The 24,051-nt window shown below is 44.1% G+C and overlaps 1 protein-coding gene across 1 annotated transcript in view; it reads right to left on the bottom strand.

The window, feature by feature from the left end:
• Positions 1-4,743: 4,743 nt before the first annotated feature.
• Positions 4,744-24,051, bottom strand: part of LOC125518834 — a 45,792-nt gene continuing 26,484 nt past the window's right edge. The window contains exons 3-10 of the mRNA XM_048683708.1: positions 8,646-9,149; positions 8,306-8,465; positions 8,094-8,154; positions 6,992-7,090; positions 6,839-6,895; positions 5,938-6,100; positions 5,618-5,705; positions 4,744-4,980 (exon numbers count right to left, since the gene is read on the bottom strand). Of these exons, the coding sequence (XP_048539665.1) occupies positions 6,859-6,895; positions 6,992-7,090; positions 8,094-8,154; positions 8,306-8,465; positions 8,646-9,149 (861 nt within the window). The 3' untranslated portion in view covers positions 4,744-4,980; positions 5,618-5,705; positions 5,938-6,100; positions 6,839-6,858. The remainder of the gene's footprint in view (positions 4,981-5,617; positions 5,706-5,937; positions 6,101-6,838; positions 6,896-6,991; positions 7,091-8,093; positions 8,155-8,305; positions 8,466-8,645; positions 9,150-24,051) is intronic.

Below are 24,051 nucleotides of genomic sequence, written 5' to 3'. Positions count from 1 at the left end.
CTGGAGGATGCATGAGAACCCGAGCCATTCCTTGTTCATCGGTGGCAAAGGCACCGGTGGACAAAAGGGTCACCAATATTTTGGCTACCCTGGGCAAGATCCAAACAACCCCTCCCAACAGATTCAAATCCCTCATTCGCTGTGGAATTTTGCCATGTGTTGTTTTCATGGACTAGCAAGATGCCTGTGCATTGCACGAAACATCAAGATGCATTTTTTTGCAAAACACCTGTTGTGATTGACCCATGCAGGAGTAATCCCATTTTGTAAAAACTAATGATTGCTCGAGAATTTTATCGGATAAATGGTATCTCGAGAATTTTATCGGACTCCATTTTTGTATACAAGGCCACAAACCCATATTACAGGTACCAAGGCAAAAATTAATGTCTTCTAACTCAATGTTGCAAGCCACCTTGTTTCCTTGTTTGCCGTGTAAATTAATGTGTATTCTTCTCTTTCATGCACATCAAGCCAATGCTCACACTCCCGCATGCATGCAAGGGATAATTAATGTCCTCCTTTGCTAGTAGTACTACGAGGCAAACACCATTAATATTGCATTGATTAGTGTTAGTGGCCTTGTATATCTACAAATTGTAATTTTGATAGTGGCCTTGTATATAAAAATGGAGGGAGAAATACGAGAGATAAGGTGAGGAGGAGTGGGGCGTGGTGGTGACTGGTGGTCGGACTGGGCGGAGGCATGGGGATGGACGGCGCATTATGTCTAGGTTTGTATCTCTATAGTCCCTCTCACACACACCCACGTAGGCGGGGGCGTGCACGAAGAGAAGAGGTGCATGCACGGCACATGTACTCCCGTCTCTTTCCCAACCACACCCGCGTGGGTACACGGTGGAGCTCATTTCTATACGAAAAGGCAGCTCACATGGTAACTTGACACGTGTACTGGTTGTCCACTAGATGGAGGGAGGATCGTCTACCACGGGTGAACAAACAAATTGCGACTTACGCTTTATGTTAAAAAAGAGGCAAACCATGTGGGGCCTACCTTAGAGGCAAGGCTCTATACACTGGAGTACTTTTGATGTGTCCCGTCAACTCACAGAACGAGGAGAAGCTTGCTTAGTATGCCGTCTCGCCGCCCACGAGACGGAGACGGTAGTTCAGTACGTATCTTTTTAGATCAATATAGTCGAGATTCACCAAGGAGCAAAACCAAGTGGTAGGCTACACCTGTCATGTTGGCGTAGCGACTCAAGCAGGGTCAGTTCGCACACGAAATGGCGACACACTTAACATGACCCCTTTGGCCGACATGTGGCTCATCCACCGTCTTGTTCCATGTGCGATGCACCAAATTACAGTTTGGAGCAGCGGTTGGAATTGGAGGCACCCCGGTCGTAGCGCCGCAGTAGTAGAAAATGAGCGATGAGGGGTCAAATCACAAAGCCCCACCTTTCCCGCATTAAGCTGGACGGACGAAGCAACCATCATTTCACTCTAGGGCGCAAGAGCATAAAGAAAAGAGAAAACCAATGATGCGTGCGGCAGCTACCTAGGGCACCCTAGGGTAGGGGTCTCCACTACAGATCATTTTTTTGAAACCGCCTCCACTACAAATCGGCTTCTCCCTCGTCCTCTTGAAGAAAACCGATGATGCGTGCGGCGGTAGGGTTTGTAGGAGTACTACTAGGGCGTGCGGGGCCACGTCGTAGTAACCGGGAGAGGGATTGAGTTCGAGTCGACGCCTTAAATATGTGTGGGCCGCTTGGTTTTAGGGGAACGAGGTAGCATTTTGGGTTTGGGGACGAGTGGAGATATAGTACGTACAAAAAATTGTGGACGTAGATTCGACCGAAAGGCAATGATGCATGGGCCCTGCATTTTATATACCCGGGGTCGCGTGAAATTTGCTACTCTACTCAAAACTAGTAAGGTACACATGCATTGAACGCATGAGATTTCAAAACCAAATTAGGAATAAATACACACTATAGCATGTAAAGCTTTGAGTCATATATTCATGATGTAGATGTTCGTTTAGTTCTTATAGTTCATCTCATTCAAAATCAATTAGTTTTATAAAAATGTTAAGATTCATGGGGTTGTGCATTGTAAAGCATAAAGTAAAAAAACAAATAATGGCAATTCATTTAGAAAAAAATCAATTATGATACGGAAGATTCTAGAACAAAGGAGAAGTGCTTGTGTTTTGAGGTTTGTGCATTATGCTTAAGTTCAACCATGGAGTCTTCTAAATTGTACATGTGGCAGATCTGGTGGAATGTTGATGATATCCAACGGCCAGTAGTGCTCGGATTTGCCATCTTTGCACCGTCGGATTAGCTTCATCCGGCGACCATCTTTCAAGTTATTTGCACACTATATAGTTCTTGTGCCATAGTTGCATGTCTTGGAAAAAAGCTACTAGTGGGTTGTACTAGCTAATTAGGAATAGAAGATGTATACATGGAAGTTGTAGGGAAAGATATGACATGGAGTATATCAATTCCTATGAGTAGGGATTGGAAAAGAGATGTCATTTGGTTGACATCATAGGAACTTTTCTATTGAATCTAGAGATGACATGTATCTCAATTCCTATGAGGAGGGATTAGAAAAGAGATGTAATTTGGTTCATATCATAGGAACTTTTCTATTGAATATACGCTAATGTTTATTTTCCTTTGAAATTATGGGAGTATAGGAATCCATTCATATGAACCAAGTGGCTTTAAAGCTATAGAAATGATATCATGTTTATTTCCTTTGAAATGTGGAGTATATGAATCTATTCCTATGAACCAATTGGCTCTAAAGGAAAAAATCCTATAAAAATCATATCATATAGAGTTCCTATGATATTCCTCCACACCAAAGGATGGTTGAAATTGCTGCAGGTGATATGATGGTCTTTCTTTGTAGACTCCTCCGCCATCTTTATAGTTACCTCTCGAAGATGAATGAAATGATATATACGGGGTATTCTACATGTGCAATTTGGTACACGAAAACTCGGTAAAAGTTTGCGAGGTTCGAATTTTCAATAAAGCTATATGCACCGCATTTTGGAACGGAGGGAGCATACGACAGTTACTAACACTCACGTGGAAGATTTGTGTGTAGGAGGAGTGGTTGTTCTGTTAAATGACATGGCAAAACTGACATTGTCGGATGCCAATCTAACGGTTCTTATGGCGTTCGTCAGGAAAACGCTTGTGGCGAACGTTTGTCGGATAATGATTTACGGACACATGCATTGCATCAATACGTGCCCCCCTCTCTCACGCACACGCACCCTCCCGAGTCCTCTCGCACCCACCATCTATCTGCAGGTAGACGTCACACACATATGTGCTCTTCACACCCTACCCTCAGAACTTCTAAAGAACAAAAGGTGTCGCGCACATTTTATTTTAGCTCACATGTCACACACTTATACTATTACTCTTGTCGTGAACGTTCTTTGGGCATAGTATATTGTACTCTCACGAAGAGAAGCGGTGCACGCACGCACTAGTTCTCTCACACCCACTTGCGGGTACACGTAGGAGCGCATTTTTTTGAAGCTGGTACAATAAAATCTCTCCACTATATATATAAGCAGGAGCCTTAGCGCTTGCTTTACTAGGGTTCGTCTCGTTCACTCTCTCATGCTCTCCAGATCTAAGCAAGACATAGGTGGACACACTCTGTCTCAACTCACTGCTGGTCACAAATCCGGCCGGACAACCTCGACCTGGGTAGGGGTGTTGGTGCATCGTTCACGCTGTCGTCGGCGGCGAGGGAGGAGACCAACGGCTGCTCGCGCGTCCCGATCGGCGGCCGTGCCATTCTCTCCGAGAGAGCGCCGGCTCCGGAGGGCCTCCGACCCCTTCTTCCTCCCTGCGGTATTGTGGCCAAGATGCGGCCTCCCGACGCCGTCTTTGCCACATGCCGATGACCCTCAGCTATATATTCCTTCGAAAACTGCCTTGCTCTACTGCCCCAGCTCCCCACTTGGCTTCGTGTGGATCTCTTTCTACTTCCGTCCGCTGTTCCAAAGCCACCTAGACTTTTACTATTATTAGAGGTAAAGCTAGTTCATACAGTCGACTCTAAGCGTTGGTTCAAACAGGAAAGAAAGTGGGAAAGTTGTAGCATGAATCTAGGACTTGGTTCTAAGAGGAAACGGGGGAAAGTAGTAGATTCTGGCTACCCAACCGGTCTCTTGCATTACAAGAAATATGTCAACTTGTGACCTTGACTATTGGTCACTAAAAGGTCATTGTTTTTAATTTGCGACCTTTTTGTGACCAAAAACAGAAGGTCAAAAGCTGACGGTCGTAAACTGAAATTAACAACCTTCTCCGTGAGAAGGTCGTAGACTTTTACGACCAAAATATGCCTACTGTTTTGTTTTGGTTACTAGTTGTCTGCCCAGGCCACGTTGGATCCGACATGGCAATCTGACGTGGCACCATTACGACCAATTCAAAAGGTCATTACTTAGAATCAGCCCGGTCCATTTCGGTGCTTTAGATGGGCCGAGCCCATTAATTCAGCCTTTCTATTTTTTTCCTGTGAATTCTATTGGGCTACATGGGCCAAGCCCAATATTTCGGCCTTTTTATTTCTGGGCTTTAGCCTTTTACAGTCTATTGATTTCCTATTTTTGGAAAATATATTTTGGAGCTGGTCCCACTAGTCATGTTAATCTCATATATTGATCACACACATCAGAAAGTTACAGACTCATATTATTTCATAAGTGGGTTGCACTGTCAGGTTCCCATCTCACACACTATCAAATCACATTCATAATCAAATATTCCAAACAAGAGAACATGTGAAATTCATCAAATAACACTAGATTAGTGTATTACAATTTCTGTAGACTATTACAACCTAGGGTATACCAGCTATTACAATATTATATCAAATAGAACAGACAACTCTTTGCTGAGTCGCACTTCACAACTTCGCGCTTTTCTTCACGTCTTCGCACTTCCAACTTTCTTAGGACTGGAGCTCCTGTAAAAGAGGAACCAAGTAAAGAAGTTACACGCAGCTATATTTGCTACAGATCAGCTATCAACTCGATATTTATGTACACCATACAAAATATTGTTTCCACTTAGTACAAGTTAATTTAATACTCAGCTCCTTTATTTGTGTCCATTTAGTGCAAGTTCATTATCCATGCATATAAACTTTTTCTCCCAGCCAGCACCATGAGTCTTCTCAGCTACCTACCCAACTACAAGTCAGGAGGCCACTACTGTTAAACCAACTCAAGTGAGTGAGCCAGCAAACTAGGTGGGATCTTTCCTTATCACTAAAATTAAAAATTTGAGCACACCAAAAATTGATTGTGTATCATAAGATGATCCTGAGAGTGCAGCACCATGTTACTATCTCTAAAGATGATTAGCCAGCAGCAAAAATTGTGTAACATATGTATAACCATTGCAAACAACCTTAGCAGAATAAGCAGAACAAAATTTCATGCAAAATTTTGATATAACCAGTAGATTATCCCCTAACAGAAGCTAATTAGGCTCCAATACACAAGGCACAGCAAGCACAGACTAAATAAGCCACGGCCATGAAACAGAGCATGGTATTACAACAGCTCAGAGATGTAGCTAGAGGTAGGAGATGGACTCACCAGAGAGGAGGTTGTAGTCGAAGCCGCACACAGGCGCCGCCACCATCACCCTCTAGAGGAGACGCTGTTGCTTCATCGACGGACTCATCTGGTACAAGGAGATCATCAAAATGCATCACACTCATGATCATCAAAATGCAACAACAGGAGCGAATACAAGTTTAACCCATCATGAACAGGGGCGCTAGGCAATCCAGTAGCAATGTCATATATAGGTAATAATAACAGGACCTTAGATAATTTGTTTTCGTTTGTCTCTGTTTTTCTTGTGCAGCAATGAACGGAGCTAGAGCGAGGGATAGCACTAGAGCAGAGCGGACCTTGGTCGTCTTGTGTGGCAGCAGGAGTATTCAATAGCAGCGTGAAGGATTTGTAACACTATTCTTTCATGACAAAAGGACCGCATGAAGACTAGGCGCCACCTCAATAGATCTGGGCGCTGTCGGTGTTGCCCTTCTCGATGGCCTTCTTCACCTTGAGCTTCTGCCATTCAACATATAAACATATAAGTAAAGTATACTAATTCTAGAAGAGAAAACACAAAGCAATAAAGTATTCTATAAGTGCAGACACTAGCTAGGAACACCTCAATTGTATCAACATACACTACAGTCCAGAGGCATCTCAATGCATTACTGTCACAGTGGGGATGAAAGGTGCTTGTTAATTAAACAAGCACCTCAATTTTAGCACAACTAGGAGAAGGCGTCCAAGCACAAAACAGACGCAACCATTCCCTCCTTGCTGCAAGGCTCGGTTCAAAACAGTCTTCAGCCAAGGAATGGGAGAAGTAGTAGTACTCATCAATGTGAAAATCAGATATATATATTTTTTGGATTGATGATAAACTCTGGCACTAAACTGAAAATTAAACTTGAACTGAACATTGTATACGGTACGTTTGGTCGTGCTTCACTTCCTGATTTAATTAGCATCTGTTGTAGTATTATTAAAACTTTCCTAAATTATACAGTAAGCACACGTTAATCTAAGAAATACTGTACACATTTTGAGCGTTTATAAACACTAGCACTGATCTCAAAATGTACACTTAAACTGAACACCGTTAATGTTAGTTTCAGGCATTCGGTACCATTTCATCCCCAGCTCAGGCAAAACATCAAACATGCAGCATGCAAACCGATAAAAGCACATGTAGAGAAAACGCAGTTCAGCATGTTCTAAATATCTTCACCAAGCTCCGTTTTCGACAGTACTTACAGAGTTTACTGGTTGCGGAGTCATCTGTGAGTAGACCTCGTCGGTGTCCTTGTCAGCCTGTGCAAAACAAGCAGCATTCATCAGGATTAAATGGTTAATGCTTAAGGCCACTAACCCCACACCCGAACCTGAAGATGAACCAAGTACACCTACATGCATGGTGATGTTGTGGACTTGACATAGCAGCTGCGACGGCAGGCTCGGGTAGTTTGGGATGCGGGTGTTGGGTGTCTTCTTGGTGGTCGCCGCGACCTGCAAGATAAAAAACCTCAGCAATCCATGTATGAGATTAAGTGATCTAAATCAGATGACATACAGGTTTGATGGGTTTTCTTCTGGATTGAGACAGATATCTATCAAGCACTTGACTGAAACAGCAAGAAATCGTCAGCCTCTACCTCTAGTCTGGTACCAAATCCCCACAAAATCATGCGGGCCAAATCGATTTAGTGATCCAAGATACATACAAGCATCTGAGAAACACTTGACCCAAGAGATTAAACTACCCGAATGCTTCATTCAAGATTTAATAGATCACTTATTTATGAACGGAGGGAGTGATATTCAGCTTCCGCAGTAAAAGGAGACCCGTAAACTCATTGCGCACAGTTGCAAAAACACATTATGCAACAGCAATACAACATCAGCGTGTGTGTGTGTGTGTGTGCCGCGGTTACCTACATATCCTACTAAGCGAAGCCGACAGTCAGGTTGTTGGTCTTGTACTTGTCGAACTAACAATCTATGGATTTTGCAGTCAGCAATTAGCAACAGCAAGTGGAACCCTGAAATCTGGTGCTCATTTGCTAGAAATACCGAAGTAATAATATTTTAAGGCACAACCAAAACTGTTAGTGTAACTACTAAATATGTGTCTGACCATGGGAAATAGGCTGTAATTGATAGGGCCAGGCTACTATCAGAACGAAGTTTACTAGAATTGAGAAAATTGAAGGACAATTTTTGGAGTTCTACCTCTACCGCCAAATGGAGTAAGTAAAACCAAAACATGGCAATCGTTCATGTCACGCTATGAGGTCAACTTTCTAGAGCATATTCTAATTGTTACAGACTTAAACCAGCATGCCATTTGCCCTACTATGTAGAATACACCCAGTCAAAAAATTGAGTCTACCATCCACTTAATTAGTAAATACATTGGCTCCTAGCTACAAATGAATGTGTCGTGGATTTTACCATGCCGGATGGATACAACTAAAAAAAGCATGAGAAAAGGGACAAAAAATTCAGTTACCTTGACAGAAACAAGGAACCTACTAGGTCCTTTGTAACATCTTGAATGGGCCTTTTGGGATCTGCACGCCAAAACAGACACATGCCATAAATTAAGCTTCAGCGGCTGCAATCCACTCTTGAATTGTTTCCATTTGTAACAACGGTCGACTCAAAGTAGTGGGGCGAGCAGATTGAGCAGAGAACTCAACTGGAAGGAGGAGGGAAGGGTACCTTTACACCAATGGGCGGGGCTGAGGAGAGGGTTGGGCATGAAGCCCTGCATGGAGTTGTACTTGAGGATGATTCCACCGGTGTTTGACCGCAGCACGGGCAGTGTGAGGATCTTCCCCTGGTCCTTGTCCGCGCGCACAGCCTTCCAGTCCGCCGCGAACTGCACGCATCATGGCAATCTCATAGTTGATATGACTGATAACCCCAGCCGGCATTGCACTGAACATCTCCCGTGCACCATGGCAACGGCCAAGAACGGCCACCGAGCAAAAGCGTGGGCTGGCAGTGACAGCGAGTAAACAGCTGAGGCGAGGCGAGGCGCACGGCCGTGCGGGCGTACCTGGGCCAGGCGCGCCTCCTCGAGAGGCGCGCCTCCTGGCTGACGGTGGCGCCTTCGGACGCGGCCGCCGAGAGGGGGAAGCGGCCGCGGCTGGGAAGAAGGGGCGGGAAGGAGGCGGCCGGCACGGGGGCGCAGGCGGACGGGGAGAGCGCCGCGAGGGAGGGCGGCGTCTTCAGGGACGCGGACAGCATTTCGTACGCCGACGGTGAGCGGTGGGTGGTGACCGGTGGTGGTGGTGGTGGTGAGGAACGAGTGGCCGTGGACGGAAGCGCCTCCTGGTTGCTGGCGGCCTGCAGGCGGTCGAAGATCCCCCTCCTCACGTCGGCGGCGGCCCGTGGCTCTCGGCGTCGGTGTCGGCCATCCGCCCGAGGCGGAGGCGGAGGCGAGGAGCCAGCGGAGGTGGCAGTGGAGGTGCGGCGCCGAGGGCGGGACGAGCGCGGCGAGTGAGGCATCAGGGACGGGGTGGGTCGACGGGCGGAGGAAGAGCGGCGTGGGGTTTGCGTCCTACGGGCGCGGGCAGCGGAGTGTGGTGGCGCGCGGGCGGAGGAGTGTGGTGGTGCGCGGGCGTGGGCAGCGGGATTTGAATCGGGGGGCGGGAGGTAGGTGGCGGCTGCGAGTGCATCCGAATCGGGGGAGAGGGGGAGAGGAGTGGAGTTCGGGTTTGGGTTGGCCTGCTGAAAGGTGAGTGAGAGACGTTGGATTCGCCTGGTGTGAGCGATTCAGATCACATGAGTGGGGTGATCCATGAGAAGTGTTCAGATTGGTCTGAGAGTCTGTGATTTAAAATAACTTCCAAGTACTAAAGATAAAGCTATTTTGTGAAGCAGCTATCAAAAATATTTTGCAAAAAGGTGTCATAACAATTTTCACTCAAGTTAGACCACATTTTATGGATGAGCACCAATTTATATGCATTTCTGATATGTCTAGCTATTTTTAATCATTTTTCGAGTGTTCAAACTGAGTTTTTTTGTGAAGGAGCTACCAAATATTTGTTACAAAATTGGACCAAATCAATTTTCTAAAATATTAGGTCATATTTAATGCACAATTGGCCAAATGGTTGGGTGTCAAAAGTTTTGATCCCCCTCTGATGAAAAAGACAAATCCCTGCCGATTTAGTAGGAAGCGGGTCAAATTTGAACTGCAGCTGCCTCGTAGTTTGCTCTTTATTTTTTCCAAAAATCATTTCTAGGTACACAAGTATCTATTTAATGAGAGAAATATCAAAAGTTTTCCAAGATTCAACCACTAGCTAGGAACGGTCATGCCCGCCGTTTTGACCGCAATTTGAAATGGGCATAAAAAATTCAAAAAAAACAAAAATTGGAAAACCTTTGCATTGTGTCATTATATGTGACCAAGTTTCCATGAAAAATAATAAACTTGTAATATAGAAATTATTTTAAAAAATGTTCTCAGAAACGAGCTATCATGCGTGAAGATTCATGGCTTTCAAGCCAAATGATCAATCTTATGGCCACATTCATGGCATAGTTTGTTCAAATGATCTCATATTGTGAACAAGGGTGCATCTTGGAATTCCAAACAATGTTGTCTAAGGGGGTTTTCATTTTCTTTGCACGAAAAATTCATTTTCTATTTTCCGAGTGTTCAAACTGAGCTTTTTGTGAAGGACCTACCATATATTTGTTGCAACATTGCACCAAATCAATTTTCTAAAATACTAGGACATATTTAATGCACAATTGACCAAATGGTTGGGTGTAAAAAGTTTTGATCCACCTCGTGAAAAAGACAAATTTCTCCGATTCAGTTGGAAGCGGGTCAAATTTGAACTGCAGCTGCCTCATAGTTTGCTCTTTATTTTTTCCAAAAATCATTTCTAGGTACATAAGTATCTATTTAATCAGAGAAACACAAAAAATTCCAAGATTCAACCACTAGCTAGGAACGGTCAAGCCCGCCGTTTTGACCGCATTTTGAAACGGGCATAAAAAATTCAAAAAAAAAAAAAATTGGAAAACCTTCGCATTGTGTCATTATATGTGACCAATTTCCAGGAAAAATAATAAACTTGTAATATGGAAATTATTTTTAAAAAGTGTTCTCAGAAACGAGCTATCATACGTGAAGATTCATGGCTTTCAAGCCAAATGATCAATCTTATGGCCACATTCACGGCATAGTTTGTTCAAATGATCTCATATTGTGCACAAGGGTGCATCTTGGAATTCCAAACAATGTTGCCTAAGGGAGTTTTCATTTTCTTTGCACGGAAAATTTATTTTTCATTTTCCGAGTGTTCAAACTGAGTTTTTTTGTGAAGGACCTACCATATATTTGTTGCAAAATTGCACCAAATCAATTTTCTAAAATACTAGGACATATTTAATGCACAATTGACCAAATGGTTGGGTGTAAAAAGTTTTGATCCACCTCTCGTGAAAAAGATAAATTTCTGCCAATTCAGATGGAAGTGGGTCAGATTTGAACTGCAGCTACCTCGTAGTTAGCTCTTTATTTTTTCAAAAAATCATTTATAGATACATAAGTACCTATTTAATCAGAGAAACACCAAAAAATTCCAAGATTCAACCACTAGCTAGGAACGGTCATGCCCGCCGTTTTGACCGCATTTTGAAACGGACATAAAAAATTCAAAACAAATCAAAAAATTGGAAAACCTTCGCATTGCGTCATTATATGTGGCCAAGTTTCCAGGAAAAAATAATAAACTTCTAATACGAAATTATTTTTAAAAAATGTTCTCATAAATGAGCTATCATGCATGAAGATTCATGGCATTCAACCAAAATGATCAATCTTATGGCCACATTTATGGCATAGTTTGTTCAAATTATCTCATATTGTGCACAAGGGTGCATCTTGGAATTCCAAACAATGTTTCCTAATGGACTTTTCATTTTATTTGCACAGAAAATTCATTTTTCATTTTTCGAGTGCGCGAAATGAGTTTTTTTGTGAAGGACCTACCATATACTTGTTGCAAAATTGGACCAAATCAATTTTCTAAAATACTAGGCCATATTTAATGCACAATTGACAAAATGGTTGGGTGTCTAAAGTTTTGAACCACCTCTGGTGAAAAAGACAAATTCCCGCCGATTCAGTAGGAAGCGGGTCAAATTTGAACTGCAGCTGCCTCATAGTTTGCTTTTTATTTTTTCCAAAAATCATTTCTAGTTACATAAGTACCTATTTAATCATAAATACATGGTTTGGTGGCGATACGTCGAGGTTTGGACGGTGGCCGAGGGCTCCAACTCTAGAGCGCGTAAACTCGCATGCCCGCCGCATGGTCACCGCGCGACCTTGGTGTTGCCATGTGTTCTGGGAGGCCTAGGCATGTCTAGTGGGTTGGTCACTCCCCAGGTAGGTGCTAGGAATAAAATCACAACATAAGATTCTCACGAGGAGACCGATCGATGCTCAAACATGAATAAGCAGCCAAGTGTTTGATTAGCGGTACGGGAAATGCGCATGGCTAACGGGCGTGAGTTTTGGCTGAGGATGATCAGTTACTAAGAAGACCGTCTTCACATATTTTCAGCTCAAAAGGAGGAGCCTAGGTGGTACTTGCTTTGCAAAGTACCACACTGGACATAAATACGAATGTTGAAGCTGGACTCAAAATAATGAATGGATTGAGCTGGCATTTGGTGGAGGATGATTATTTGGGCATAGGAAAGCACTGTAGAAAATGGATACCATTTGGACATGCCAAAGTGGTACTTCCTTCACAAAGTGTTTTTCTGAACATAATAGGAAAATGAATATTTTTGAATTATTTTTAAACTAGGCAAGGAAGGTTTTTTTTACATATTTGACGAAGATATGACCCAAAGAATTTATGAGATTTTTTTGGGAATTTTGGGAATGACAGAAATATAGGTTGCTTCACAACCTAGGGCAAAAACTGCCACATGGACATGACACATAGGCAAAACTGATGAGGTGGCACCTAGTCATAGCAACCCACCACAATTTACAAGGTTATGACCAATCTATATTGGTCATGATCAGCTAGAAATAAGGCAGCAGACCAATGCTATCTGCTTTATGACCATTTCGTCTAAGGAAATTACGACCTTTCTGACCAAAATGGTCGTTATGGTTTAGGGTTTGGAGCCCCCCGAACAGCTTTTGACCAATTGGTCTGAAATGGTCATAGATCTATGACCAATTCTTCTAGGGTCACTGAAAGAAGGTCACTAGTTGACATATTTCTTGTAGTGTTGGTTGAAAAGACGAAGAAAGCATGGTGGATGGCGAAGGGTGGGGGGAAGTGGACCTATCTCTTGGTTGAAAAAGGAAAGAAAGTGATGGGTGTTGGGGGACAACGCAAATGAGAATGAGTAGGTCTAGATTTCCTGTGCTCACATAGGAAAATGTCGCCGAGGAGATAAAAAATGGGACAAATGCAAACATTCTGCCTGAGTGTTTGCCGCTCTCGGCAACCACATCCGCCTCACCACTTAAATCTCACACCACTAACATTGCTTCATCCCAGTGGAACTGCACAAATTTGATTGCACATTTACTGACCATGTGCTACTCTCATGACAGTAATACTAATGCTATTGTTCTGCATGTTAATCTCATGGCAGTGTTGATGTGATGTGATTCTACTTACGTAAGGACACTTTCATACTATCAATCTAGTGCCAATTATAACACAATAGATGCTGCTGTTAATCATACGCCACTGCAAATATCTGTCACTGTTTAAATAACCGTATTTCGTATTTGCGCAAACAGGGATGTCTGTCTCCATATCGTTTCGGGATGTCTGTCTCCATATCGTTTCTATCCGCGCAATCAAAAGCACACACCTCAGTTTTAGTAGAACTGTGCAAAATGAGATGGCTATCCCTCGTTGCCGTCGTCTAACCACCTGTCTTCCAGGTATTCCTACACTGGTAGTTACTAGGTAGAATGACCAACGCAATATAAAAGAACTTGATTCGTATGTTTTACTTCCTAATTGCAGTGGAGGGACGAGCGAAAACAACTACATCCTAGTCCGGAATGCACTTTCTACTAGTTCATCCATGGACCGAGGACTAGCTGGCACGGCTGCACGGCAGTTCTTTTGGACAGGTGCGCGGACAAGAGGCATTGTGGTCTGCTTATTTCTGCAAATAGCGGTGCTTAAATTTAGTGGAATGCACAAGAATTTCAGCTGGTCAGTACACTACATGGTCCAGTTCAGCATTCCAGATGAGAACACAATTATAATTGGTTATTCTGGAATGAGAGAACCTAACCCTGGATGGTGGCAACAAGAAAAAACCAGAGTGAACTCCAGGAAATTTAAGCCTGCCAGGAGGCCCTTTGCTCAGAGAAGCCTTGCTTGTTTTTTCTTGATTTGTAAACCTTCTCACAACTTTGTCTTTTGTTGTGAACTAGTATATGTTTGTTATGTTCTATGAATCATTGAGATGTATAAAATTGCTTAACTTATGCTTTTCAAGTTTCTTATGAAGCCGGGTTTAATGTGAGTGTTCCACATGAACGCTGGACTAGCGTGTGAACGTTTGGAATTTACATTGTGGCCTCAGTTAACTGCATGAACCACTGTAACAAGACACATGGTTGCTTATATGTCAGACATCAGATTGTTGATTGTTAGCTGGTCGATAGCATAGTGTTGAAGCGAGTTGAGCCAATGTGCCGTGTTTTGCACAACTGCTTACAAGTGGGGTAGCACCAACAATGTTTACAAGTACTTATGTATACGTCAGCGCACAGTTCTCAAATGAGTACTCTATTTCATCAAAACACACACTGCTCGTATGATAAAACTAGTGAGGACGCATCTATTTCGGCAACAATTACAATGATTCACGGGCACACAAAAGTAGCAGCAGTTCCCATAGACGGATTCAAACAGTGTACTAGCCCCAGAGGGCTCGATAATAGGTAAGGTTCGGATAATTAGACAGAATCCAAACTACTATTAAACACTAGCTAGGGCAAGTATTTCATGCCTCGATCTAATTTGGGTTGGACACAAGACGGACCTTTCCATGAACATCATCGAGGACGTCCGGCAGCAGCTCAATCCTGTGAACCTTCATGAACAAAACCTTCTGGCCTTGCCACTCATAAACTTGTTTGTGGAGGCATGCCACGTCATCTTCCAGCGTAAGCTTGAAAAGAAAAGTATGCCTCACAAACGAAGGAGTAGCTTTGAACTTATTGTGCTTCAGTACACCCTGGACAACACGCCTGACAATAGTGAGGCTGGAATACAACTCTTCATTGGTATAAGCGCAAATGGCTTCCAGGATCCAACAGCCTAAAAACTCTGTTTTCCCAGTGCGTATATTCAGGTCATCCGCCTCATAGCGAGTGACATGTACAACCACACAATCGTTGTCTGCATCAGGGCTCTAATTGAAACAGAAACAAATTCTGAATTACTTTCTAGTATAAGAAACACAAGTTATTTAAACCACTATGTATAGCATGGCATCGAAGCTAATAAAATTTTGCATTATTCATCACCACATACTTAGATGAAAAACCACAATCGAGATCGGCAAAGAAGAAAATCACCTTGGGCAGCTCAGTGGGGGGGGGACACATCCTCGAAGGGGGAAAACTGCTCCTGCAGTGCCACGGGGGCTGTAACCTCAAACGGGGCGTTGACCATCTTAGCAGTGGTTGTGAGCGTATCTAGGGTCAGCTCGGCGGCTGCCTCCATCTTCTTGGAGCTCTCTGTCTCGTGGGGATTAGCCTCCCGCGTCTGCTCCAATATCGGCAGATCTTTGCCTAGTTCTCCTTGGTCCATCATGAAACTGACGAATACTAGGAGACCACTGAAAGGAAAACACAATCGCAATGACAATGAAACAAAAAAGAGAGTGAGGATCGGTTACTGCTTTGCAAAAGTTTTTTTTCTCTAAACGAAAATATACCAACATCACTGATCCACTTGCCTTCCCTTCGTTGGGAGAGAAGAACAGTGGCAGATGCGGGTGTTGCCTTTCTTGAAGACGGTGAGGGAGAAGGGGATTCAACGAAGAGTGAAATGATGGTTGCTTCGTCCGTCAAACTTAGACTACAGGGAGGTGGCGTTTTGTGATACGATGGCTTGTTATTGCCGTGCTACGACCGGGGTGACTCTCCGCCTGCATACTGCCTTCTAATTTGGTGGATGGCATTTGAGCCCGCGCGCTGCATGGCCCGCATGTCGGTGAACAAAAGTATAATTGCATTCAGTAGAGGGAGACGTTTCGATGACCTAGGAGGAGCCAGAAGTGGTATTGTATCCACTGTACTAGTAGTAATTGTTTTTCCGGGTAGCTGTAGAGTGTCTCCACTATACTAGTAGTAATTGTTTCTCTAGGCCCAAGACAAAACAACCCATCCACCCTAGTAAATATTAAAACCAATTCAAAAGTCCATATATTTACTGAATGAGAGGCACTACCCACACCCAGCACACCGCCCCCCAAAAAAACCTGGGTGTTCTTCTTCCTCCTCACTCCCACCCACCTCACGTTACCTCGCTCCACTCGTACCGCAAAATTCCTCACCTCACTCCTACAGAAAACCCTAGCTCCCCTTCTTCCTCACTACTACAGAAAAACCCCAGCCCCCCTTCTTCTTCATTCGCACTACAACTAGGCTCGTCATTCGTTACTCTGCTCAAATCCGTGAGCGCGACGCGATGCCCTCAAGGAAAATGGAGTCGGCTAACCCCAGCGCCAAGAAGATGAGGCTCCCACCAGCGGTGATGCCTGTTGTAGATCCCGCACCCGGCAGCGAGGGGAGAAGCGGTGACCCCGCCCCCACCGGATCCTAGGAACCCGTAGAATCTCGGGTTGACCGCATCAGTGATCTCCCGGACGCCGTCCTTGGGGAGATCATCTCGCTTCTTCCCACCAAGGATTGCTGCCGCACCCAAGTCCTCTCAATTCGGTGGCGCCCTCTATGGCGCGCTGTGCCCCTTAATCTCGACTGTCATCAACTATCTCTCTTCAATGATTTTGAAATACCCAGAGCCATCATCTCCTCCCACCAGGGCTCTGTTCAAAGCATGTGCATCCCGTCATGCTACCTGAGCAAGCATACCATGCCCTACACGGTGGACGCCCGACTGAAATCCCCTAAATTCACAGAACTACAGCTGCTTGAGTTCTACTATTGCCCAGGAAATCACCTACCAGATACCGAACACCATGTACCTGTGCCCTCAGCACCGATGTCCATTGATGACCCACAAGTATAGGGGATCTATCATTGTCCTTTCGATAAGTAAGAGTGTCGAACCCAACGAGGAGCAGAAGGAAATGATAAACGGTTTTCAACAAGGTATTCTCTGCAAGTACTGAAATAAGTGGTAACAGATAGTTTTGTAATGAGATAATTTGTAACGAGTAACAAGTAACAAAAGTAAATAAAGGGAAGCAAGGTGGCCCAATCCTTTTTGTAGCAAACTACAAGCCTAGACAAACTCTTATATAAGGAAAAGCGCTCCCGAGGACACATGGGAATATCGCCAAGCTAGTTTTCATCACGTTCATATGATTCGCGTTCGGTACTTTGATAATTTGATATGTGGGTGGACCGGTGCTTGGGTGCTGTTCTTACTTGAACAAGCATCCCACTTATGATTAACCTCTATTGAAAGCATCCGCAACTACAACAAAAGTATTAAGGTAAACCTAACCATAGCATGAAACATATGGATCCAAATCATCCCCTTACGAAGCAACGCATAAACTAGGGTTTAAGCTTCTGTCACTCTAGCAACCCATCATCTACTTATTACTTCCCAATGCCTTCCTCTAGGCCCAAATAATGGTGAAGTGTTATGTAGTCGACGTTCACATAACACCACTAGAGGCTAGACAACATACATCTCATCAAAATATCGAACGAATACCAAATTCACATGACTACTAATAGCAAGACTTCTCCCTTGTCCTCAGGAACAAACGTAACTACTCACAAAGCATAAACATGTTCATAATCAGAGGGGTATTAATATGCATAAATGATCTGAACATATGATCTTCCACCAATTAAACCAACTAGCATCAACTACAAGGAGTAATTAACACTACTAGCAACCTACTAGCACCAATCCCGGACTTGAAGACAAGAATCGGATACAAGAGATGAACTAGGGTTTTGAGATGAGATGGTGCTGATGAAGATGTTGATGGAGATTGCCCTCTCCCGATGAGAGGAGCGTTGGTGATGATGATGGCGATGATTTCCCCCTCTGGGAGGGAAGTTTCCTCGGCAGAACAGCTCTGCCGGAGCTCTAGATTGGATCCGCCAAGGTTCCGCCTCGTGGCGGCAGAGTTTCGTCCCGAAAGGTTGCTTCTTATTTTTTTCTCGACGAAAGACTTCGTATAGGAGAAGATGGTCATCGGAGAGCCATCAGGGGGCCCACGAGGCAGGGGGGCGCGCCCTAGGGGGGCGCCCCCACCCTCGTGAGAAGGATGTGGGCCCCCTGGTCTTCATCTTTGGCGAGGATTTTTCATTATTTATTATAAGGTGTTCCGTGGAGTTTCAGGACTTTTGGAGTTGTGCAGAATAGGTCTCCAATATTTGCTCCTTTTCATCCCAGAATTCTAGTTGCCGGCATTCTCCCTCCTTATGTAAACCTTGTAAAATAAGAGAGAATAGCCAATAGTATTGTGACATAATGTGAAATAACAGCCCATAATGCAATAAATATCGATATAAAAGCATGATGCAAAATGGACGTGTCAACTCCCCCAAGCTTAGACCTCGCTTGTCCTCAAGCGAAAAGCCGTAATCGAAAAATATGTCCACATGTTTAGAGATGAAGGTGTCGATAAAAATAAAATACGGACGTGAGATCATCATGATCATTCTTATAACAACAACTTATATAATTTTTGTCATATGATCTCTAATGCTAGAGTAATAATTCAATCACAATATCAGGTATGAATCGTAAACTTCATTGAAAACTAACAAACTACAATCTCGGTCATTGAAGCAATTGCAATTTATCATAACATAGGAAAGAGTCAATGTATAAGAGCTTTTCAGCAAGTCCACATACTCAACTATCATATAATCTTTCACAATTGCTGACACTCACGCAATACTTATGGGTATGGAGTTTTAATCGGACATAGAGAAAGATAGGGGCTTATAGTCTTGCCTCCCAACGTTTTACCTCAAGGGTAATGTCAACAGTAATAGTTCATGAAAACTCACATCCAATTAGCCATATATACCAGGATATTTCCAACATACTGTGCTTGCCAAAGCATAAAGTGTAAAAAGGAAGGGTGAAAATCACCATGACTCTTGCATAAGGTAGAAGATAATGATAAAAGATAGGCCCTTCACAGAGGGAAGCAGAGGTTGCCATGCGCTTTTATGGTTGGATGCACAAAATCTTAATGCCAAAGAACGTCACTTTATATTGCCCCTTGTGATATGAACCTTTATTATGCAGTCCGTCGCTTTTATCACTTCCACTTCACAAGATTGTATAAAGCTTATTTCTCCCACACCAATCAATCATACATATTTAGAGAGCAATTTTTATTGCTTTGCACCGATGACAACTTACTTGAAGGATCTTATTCAATCCATAGGTAGATATGGTGGACACTCATGGCAAAACTGGTTTAAGGGTATTTGGAAGCACAAGTAGTATCTCTACTTGGTGCAATTAATTTGGCTAGCATGAGGGGGAAAGGCAAGCTCAACATGTTGGAAGATCCAAGACAATATAATTTATCTCAGATGTAAGAAAACATCACCCATTACGTTGTCTTCCTTGTCCAATGTCAACTCTTTAGCATGTCATATTTTAATGAGTGCTCACAATCATAAAAGATGTCCAAGATAGTATATCTATATGTGAAGACCTCTCTTTCTTTATTACTTCCTATTAATTGCAACGATGACCAAAACTATGCTTGTCAACTCTCAACAACTTTTATTCATCATACTTTTTCTATGTGGGCTCATTACTCTCCATGAGATCCATATGATCTCTTTTGTTTCTTTTTATTTCTTTCTCTTTTCTTTTATTCACTTAGGATCATGGCAAAACAATCAAGCCCTTGACTCAACACTAATCTTTATTATATAGCTCATAGACTCGATTACATAGAAGGATAATAAAGAAAAAATCACAACTAGATCATGCCACAAACTTTATTCTACTAGATCAAAATACTACTAATAAGATCGAACTAAGGAAAACGGTAAAGATAAAAGTGATGGTGATACGATACCGGGGCACTCCCCCAAGCTTGGCAGTTGCCAAGTGGAGTGCCCATACCCAGATACTCAATTCTTCTTTGTTGGAGGAGACGGTGGAGGTGTTGTTGATGATGCGGGCTTGTCATCCATCTTCCAAGGCATAGGTTCTCCATCATAGAAAGATGATCGAGTCTCTGGAATCCTCGAATCTGCAGCCAAACTCATTCTTTTGAATCTATATTCATACTCATAGTTTTGGTTTTGCAGGTCATAGATTTGGGCTTGGAGGTGCTCGATCTTCTCATGTAGCTTGAAGATGGCCTCCTCGGTGTTCTTGGCATCTGGCTTGTAGTTGTTAGTGAACTCAGCGAGCATCATGTGGCTAGCGTTGATTCCACCCTCCACCATCCCCTGGCACTTGAAAACTTGTTGCTCCATTGCTTCGAGCCTCGTCTCCACGCTTCTGATTCCCTTGGGTCCCTCAGCATCGCGGATGTGCAGCAACCCATCACGCATCTCAATGGTTTGAGGGTGTCGTAGCACCTCCGTGAGGTAAGGGTTGATGACCTTCTCGAAGAACTTGTCCTTCGAAGCACTTGGGGACGTCATGATAATCTAGATCTGTCAGAAAAACTGCCCGAAACAAAAACAGGAGATTTTTGCGTGATACGGGAGTCAAAACCCCCGGGAGATTATATAATGAATTTTTACCGACCAAAATACGTACCGTGCAAGAAAACGGAGTCCGGAAGGCACACGAGGTAGGGGGCGCGCCCTAGGGGGGGCGCCCTCCACCCTCGTGAGGCCCTCGTGTCCTTCCCGGACTGCTACTTAATTTTCTATTTTTCTAAATATTCCAAAACAGAGAAATATTGCCTTAAAAATTGTTTTGGAGTCGGTGTACTTACCGTACCACATACCTATTCCTTTTCAGAGCCTGAAACATTCTGGAAAGTGTCCCTTATGTATTCCTCCGGGGTTACGGTTTCAATAATATTGGTTTCAACATTTATGGGATTACCTGAGATATAATGTTTGATTCTTTGACCGTTTACCACCTTTGGATTTGTGCCTTCGAAGTTGTTGATTTTTATGGCACCGGAACAATAGACCTACTCGATAACATAGGGGCCTTCCCATTTAGAGAGAAGTTTCCCTGCAAAAAATCTTAAACGAGAGTTGTATAGCAATACATAATCACCTACATTAAACTCACACTTTTGTATCCTTTTGTCATGCCATCTTTTAACCTTTTCTTTAAACAACTTGGCATTTTAATAAGCTTGGGTTCTCCATTCATCAGGTGAGCTAATATCAAATAACCTCTTTTCACCGGCAAGTTTGAAACCATAGTTGAGCTCTTTAATAGCCCAATATGCCTTATGTTCTAGTTCGAGAGGTAAGTGACATGCTTTTCCATATACCATTTTATACGGAGACATACCCATAGGATTTTTATATGCAGTTCTATAGGCCCATAATGCATCATCAAGTTTCTTGGACCAATTCTTTCTAGACCTATTGACAGTCTTTTGCAAAATTAATTTGAGTGCTCTATTACTCAATTCTACTTGACCACTAGACTGTGGGTGATACGGAGATGCAATTCTATGATTGACGTCATATTTAGCAAGGATTTTACGGAAAGCACCATGGATAAAATGTGAACCACCATCAGTCATTAAATATCTAGGGACTCCAAACCTCGGAAAAATAACTTCTTTAAGCATTTTAATAGAAGTGTTATGCTCAGCACTACTAGTTGGAATAGCTTCTACCCACTTAGTAACTGTGACGCCCCGAGACCGATGTGCCAGGTGTCCTCCAGTTATTCGCCGTCGTTGCCATGTCATTTGCTTGCGTGTTGTATCTTGCCATGTCATCATGTGCATTGCATCAGCATGTTTTTGAAACTTGCATTCGTCTGGGTTCCCCCAGTTCCTTCCGTTATCCGTTCTGAGTCCAGACACATTCGCACGCGCCCGCGGCATGTCCGAAATATTATTTTATAAGTGGCCGGAAAATATTCTCGGAATGGGTTGAAAGTTGGCATGCGGTGTTGTTTTGTTGTCAGTAGACCGCCTGCAAAGTTTCATCGCATTCGGAGTCCGTTTGACGTCCCAACGGATAACTATAGCGGCAGTATAGCCGGTCTTTTCGTAGGACGTTTTTGGTCTCCGGAAACCGTGCCGGGCTGCATCTCTCCCCTCTTCTCTCAGACCAACCCGCTCTTCACAATCCGCCAGACCCAACCTAACCTCTCTCGTCAGCCCGCGGCCCTCCTCGCGCGCGCGTCCGAAAGTTGTCCCGAACCCGACCCGGACTGTCGCCACCATTGTGTCCGGATCATCCCCAAACATCTACAAAATATCTCCGTTTTGTTAATTGGACTCCCTAGCTATTTATTCACGACCATCCGTTTCCGATCAGAGGGACCGAGGTAGACCCTAACCTAATCTGTGTGGTATATATAGTCCACCCTTAGTCTTTTTGGACAAACCCTAAAATCTAGGGACTTTGTCCCGTTGAGCCGCCGCCGCCTACCGCATCTACCTCAGGATCCCCTTCTCCTCATTTTTCCTCCACCCACCAACCAGCTCCTCCCATCGATCCAAACCTGCAAGGCCACCGCCACCTCACCTCCCTTCTCCTCGCTGATGGTTCTGCCCGCACCGGAGCACGCGAGCAGCAGCAGCAACCGAGGCCCCTCCGCTCCTACATCCTCCTTCCCGTTCCTTTCCCCTCCTCTCTCTCAACTCTCTATGTCTCTGTACCAGGAACGTGAAGGAGCTCCGCCCACACCATGACCGCCGAAGGAGCTCGTCGCCGCCACCTGGTGCTATTCATCAGGCCGCCCCGCGCCCCAACTACCGGGAACCGGCTCCCCATCGTCGAGACTTCCCGGATCTGTCCTGTTGCCGCCCAAGACCTCACTGGAGCCCGTGATTCGTCCTCACCAAGTCCTCGCTTCCGCCTGGTCCTGCTCCTCTGCACGAGAACCAGTGCCCTGTTCCACTCGCGCGAGGCGTTGACCAGGACACCGCCGCCTTGGCCTCCAGCTCCGCCCAGACGCCGCTGCAAGTCCTACGCCGCCGAGTCCGCTGCTGCATCCCCTTCTTTCCCTGCGCTGCTGTTCGGAAGGAGCAGAGTGCAGCGCCCCTGCCGCGTTGACGAACTCCAGATCGAACGGCTGCCCTATTCGTCTCGATTCAGCGAGACCGGGCCGGCCTCCTCGTGCCCGCGTGAGTCGCTTCCTGCAGCGAGGCCCAGCGCTCCCCTCTCCTCTCCGTTGTGGGCCGAAGCCCATGGGTGAGGCCACCCACAGCGCGCCCTCCTGTAGCCTCCCTAGTAACTAGGCCTTGGCCAATGGTGAGACCCCATCGCCTCTGCTCCGGTTGGCCCAGCCAGATCTGGCCCGTCTCTGCAATTTTAGCATTTTCCATAAAACTGCATATTTATAGATTTTCCCTTGTTGTTCATGCATATAATAAATCACAAACATGCATCAGATTAAAACAAACTTAATATGGAAGTTGCTTAGAATTTTGTCTAGTTTCATAAAATGCCACTTTCTTGTCATGTTAAAATGTCTAAATTGTTGTTTGCTTTAATTTGCCCCTATGCCATGTTAAAATGATTTATTTTATAACTAAATAAGCGTAACTCGAATTTTAATAAACCTTATATGTAAATGGGGTGGAAAAATGCCTAGTTTAACATGATGGCTTTACTTTGCATGTTTAACAACTCTAAAATTGTGTTTAGGGCAGAACAGTACCATAACCAAAATATGCATATGGGGTTTTACCGGAATTGTTGTTCGTTGTTTCCGGCCTCATTTAAACTTGCCTAGTTAGGTAGTTTTCATTTGCTTCACCCTCTTGCCATGCTAACAACATTTAATCTTATTGGGTACATAAACAAGATCGAACTAAATAACTTGTCGTGGTGTTTCGTTAATATGCAACGGAGTTGCATGTTGAGCTCCACTTAATTTGTAGGATTGTTTGTGCACTTTTCCATGCCATGCTTCATTAAACCGGACATGCATCATACTTGATTGTGCATCATGCCATGATTATGTGATGGTTGTTTACCATGATTGTTTGCTTCTTTCCGGTGTTGCTTCTTCGGGTTGGTTCCGATTACGTCGTGTTGTGAGGATTCATTCGACTTCGTCCGTTTATCTTCTTCATGGACTCGTTCT

The sequence above is a fragment of the Triticum urartu genome, chromosome 7, assembly GCF_003073215.2.
Source record: "Triticum urartu cultivar G1812 chromosome 7, Tu2.1, whole genome shotgun sequence".
NCBI classification, from domain to species: Eukaryota; Viridiplantae; Streptophyta; class Magnoliopsida; order Poales; family Poaceae; genus Triticum; species Triticum urartu.
Note: the sequence above shows the minus strand (reverse complement) of the source record. Positions and strands in the feature narration are given on the sequence as shown.